The sequence below is a fragment of the Marmota monax genome, unplaced genomic scaffold, assembly GCF_021218885.2.
Source record: "Marmota monax isolate L192 unplaced genomic scaffold, Marmota_monax_Labrador192_F-V1.1 WCK01_AAM20220418_F8-fsc00121, whole genome shotgun sequence".
NCBI lineage: Eukaryota > Metazoa > Chordata > Mammalia > Rodentia > Sciuridae > Marmota > Marmota monax.
This window is the reverse complement of record NW_026693351.1, coordinates 2,553,233-2,556,599: the sequence shown is the minus strand read 5'-3', so window position 1 is coordinate 2,556,599 and position 3,367 is coordinate 2,553,233. Positions and strand designations below refer to the sequence as shown.

General features: G+C 65.3%; 1 protein-coding gene across 1 annotated transcript; it reads right to left on the bottom strand.

Moving 5' to 3' along the window:
- Positions 1-250: 250 nt before the first annotated feature.
- On the bottom strand, positions 251-2,999 carry C1ql2 (complement C1q like 2). The gene is made up of 2 exons (XM_046456890.2): positions 1,672-2,999; positions 251-1,054 (listed from the first exon to the last, which is right to left on the bottom strand). Exons 1-2 carry the CDS (start codon positions 2,353-2,355, stop codon positions 875-877), a joined length of 864 nt encoding a protein of 287 aa, XP_046312846.1. The 5' UTR covers positions 2,356-2,999; the 3' UTR covers positions 251-874.
- Between the last annotated feature and the right edge of the window lie 368 nt (positions 3,000-3,367).

Genomic DNA, 3,367 nt, shown 5'->3' with positions numbered 1-3,367 from the left:
TACCAGAGACTGGAGGCCAGTCACTATTTTCCTGCCTTCCTCTAACTGCCCCTCCTGGGTCAGGCCAGTTCAGGACTGCAGTGGAGAACCTCAGGGAAAAGATGACAGGCCCGGGTCTCCCCATATCTTCTCATCCATCCCAGATGAGAAGGACTGGGCAGTGATGGAAAGCAGGCATAGATGGGGCTACTGGGGCCCCAGTTCAACCTTTCAATGGAAGCGGAGGTTTGGAACTCCAGTACAGGGGCCGTCGTGAGGACAAAGACAACGGGAGCCCATAGTCTAAAAACATAATTTAATGCATCGCAGTGGGTCTGAGTAGGAAGTGAGTGCGGTGTGGAAAGGTGAATTTTCCTTTGCTGAAATTCTGCTGTGGGTGGGTTTTTGGCAGATGGACAGGAAAATCTGCACGAGTATTTCGGGTCACAAAGAAGGAGGCCCCAGGGAGCCGGTGCTCACTTTGGCCAATCTCCCTGGCCTGGGTCTAGAGCCCTTGGCCTGGGGGCACTGGGAGGAGGAAGAGGGGGTCTGAAAGAGGGCAGGCTCTGGCTCGGCCTGTCCAGTCCAATCACATTTGCAAAGTCTGAGCGCAACTGCAGCGAGGGCTCCGGTTCACGCTCAGCTCGCCACTTGGGCGTCCCCCCTCTCCCTCCCCGGGTTGGGCACAGGAATCAGGGGCACCGCCTGCAGCATGGTGGTAAGTTGCAGCCACACTGAGACTGGGAGCCGGGCAAGGGGGACAGCAGGGGTGTGTCTTTTCCAACGGAGATGTCAGGAAGTGTCATGAAGCGAAAAGTGGCCCTCACCAAACAGCCGCGCGCCCGGGCGGAGATAGGGCGGCTTGAAGCTACCCCACCTCGCGCCCTCTGCGCCCCTAATCCGGGTACAGAAGAAAGCCCGAGAACGTGCTGTACTTGTTGTTATTGCCTCCGTGCGCCTTCCCGCCGTCCAGCTTCACGTACACCTCGTCCCCTGAATCGAGGTGCAGCACCACGCTGTTACTGGCATAGTCGTAGTTCTGGTCCGCGTCCTGCGCGATGGCGCTGGCCCGAACCTGAAGGAAAACCGTGGGAGCGATGAACCGGAGCACCTCTTCCTAAGCCCTTGCCCCGCCCCCACCGTGCGCGCCCCCTGCCAGGCCTTGTGCGTCCACAGTCCCACCCCAGCTCCCCGCTCTCTCCAATTTAGCGACTCCTGCGCGGTCCTCTCCTCCCCTCCATCCCCGACCCCGACCCCCGCAGCTGGCAAGTCCCGGAAGGAGGGCGAGAGGCGACTTCGTAAACACTGACCCGGTGTGAAAGGGTGGGAACCAAGGGCTAGGGACCAGAGGAAAGGAAGCTGGAGGGCAAGAGGCGGTTTACGTGCAACCTGGGAGCTAAAGAAAACAGTTTTCCGAAGAGCCGGTGCGGCTGCAGGCCGGGACGCAAGTATCTGGGGAAATGCAGGCTGGGTAGCAGGGTCTCCGGGCGCTCCAGGCCCAACCTCTAGCGCTACGTTGGCGTAAGTGCTGCCCGAAAATGTTGGGGAAAGGGACGCAGTGGCCCAGCAGCGCACTCCTTCCCAGGGCTTACTCCAGCGCTCCCAAATAGGGAGAAAGGGACTGGTTTCCTGGGCGGTTCGGGACACAGGCGAGGGTCTGTGTGGGGCCCAACACGGGTGGCAATTACTGACCTGCCCATTCTTGCAGAGGTCCGCCCACATGCTGGTGCCGTCGCCGCCTCGCATGAGGATGTGGTAGGTGAAGAAGTAGATGCCGCGAACCTGGCAGCTGAACTTGCCTGTGGTGGGGTCGTAGTGATTGCCGAGATTGGTGACCACGTCGTCGAACTTGAGCACCTCGTAACCCTCATGGGGGCTCTTGAGTCCCACGTAGAAGGCGATCTTAGGACCGCTGAAGGCGGCGCTCAGCGCGCTGGTCACTTCTCCCTCCGAGTCGCCACCGCCCCCGACTCCGCCGCCCACCACTCCGACGCCGCCGGCCGCTCCGGTTGTCAGCTGCAGCCCGGGCAGCCCTGGTCGTCCCGAGTCGCCCTTCTCCCCCGGGGGACCCCTGGGTCCCGGTGGACCCGGTTCTCCAGGGGGACCCCGCGGCCCTGGCTTGCCGGGTCGCCCCGGGTCACCCTTGGGTCCCTGGATAAAGGGAGGTGGAGGGTTGGCGCTGAGGTCCTGCATGACTTCCAGGGCGGCGGTGCTGGGTCCCGGCGGCGGCGCCTTGGCGCCCGCCGGTCCCCCGCCGGGTGCGGCGGTGTATGGGTCGCAGATCATGCGGCAGGTGCCCATCATCTCGTAGTGCGCTGCTCCGGGGGGCGCCGCCTGCAGCAGCAGCGGCACGGCGATGAGCAGCCCAAGCGCCATGGCCAAGAGTACGCCGACGGCCGCCAGGCAGGCGCGCCGCCGCCGCTGCCACAGCCGGGAGGCAACCGCCACCAGCTCCTCCTTGCCTCCCGGGGAGGTAATGGTGGGGCGGCGCGGGTGGCCCCGCTCCCCGAGCTCGGGGGCCAACTCCGCGGGTCCGGGCCGCGCCCCCGACGTGGCGACCCCCTTCACCGGCCACCCAACTACTTCAGGAAGAGGGGCCCCGGCCTGGGCTCCCGTGCCCACCGCACTGGGGCTGCTCAGGAGACCCACGGAGCCCGGCGCGCATGGCGGGGGGCGCACAGAAAGAGCCCGGCGCCCCACGGGTCCGGGCGACAGAGGCCGGGGAGTGCTGGATCGGCGAGTGGCGTCCGGCGACGAAGCCGCGGCGCTTCTTCTTGCGGGGTTAGGCTAGGCTGGGCTGGGCTCCGCACGCGGTGAGGGCGCCCCGGCTCCGCGGCGCGCTCTGCTCTGCTCTCCCGCTGCTCGCTGGCTCCCGCGCGGAGGGGGGACCCAGCTACCCTGACGTAAGGAGTCCGGGGCTGAGCGGCGGAGGCGGCGAGGCAGCGCGCGCTGCCATCACTCGGGAGACGGCGCCCTCATGTCATCAGCCTCCAGTCCTCCTCCTATCCGGTGGCGTCCTGGGTAGAAGCGGCAAAGGCTGGGTTCCTCCTGGCGGCGCCCGGGAGCCACAAGTGGGCGCAACGGGCGCAGCCCCCAGCTGGGGCGCCACAGACACACCCACCGGCGGCCACACTCACGCGCCTCCCACCGACCAGGGAGCAAAAACACCCACTCGCGCTGTCGCGGGGCGCACACAGGCACCCCCACATGGCCGTGCAGTCCCTCAGAATCCCAAAGCCTATAAAATCCTTTGGAGGTGGGGGTCACCTAATCCATCGCCCTGCCAAAACAGGATCAGACCTCCATCGGAAAAGTCCTGGCCCCCGGACCCTGCAGGAAAGGGCCTTCTGAAAGCCCCTGGAGTTACTTTAGAACTGAATGAATCTGG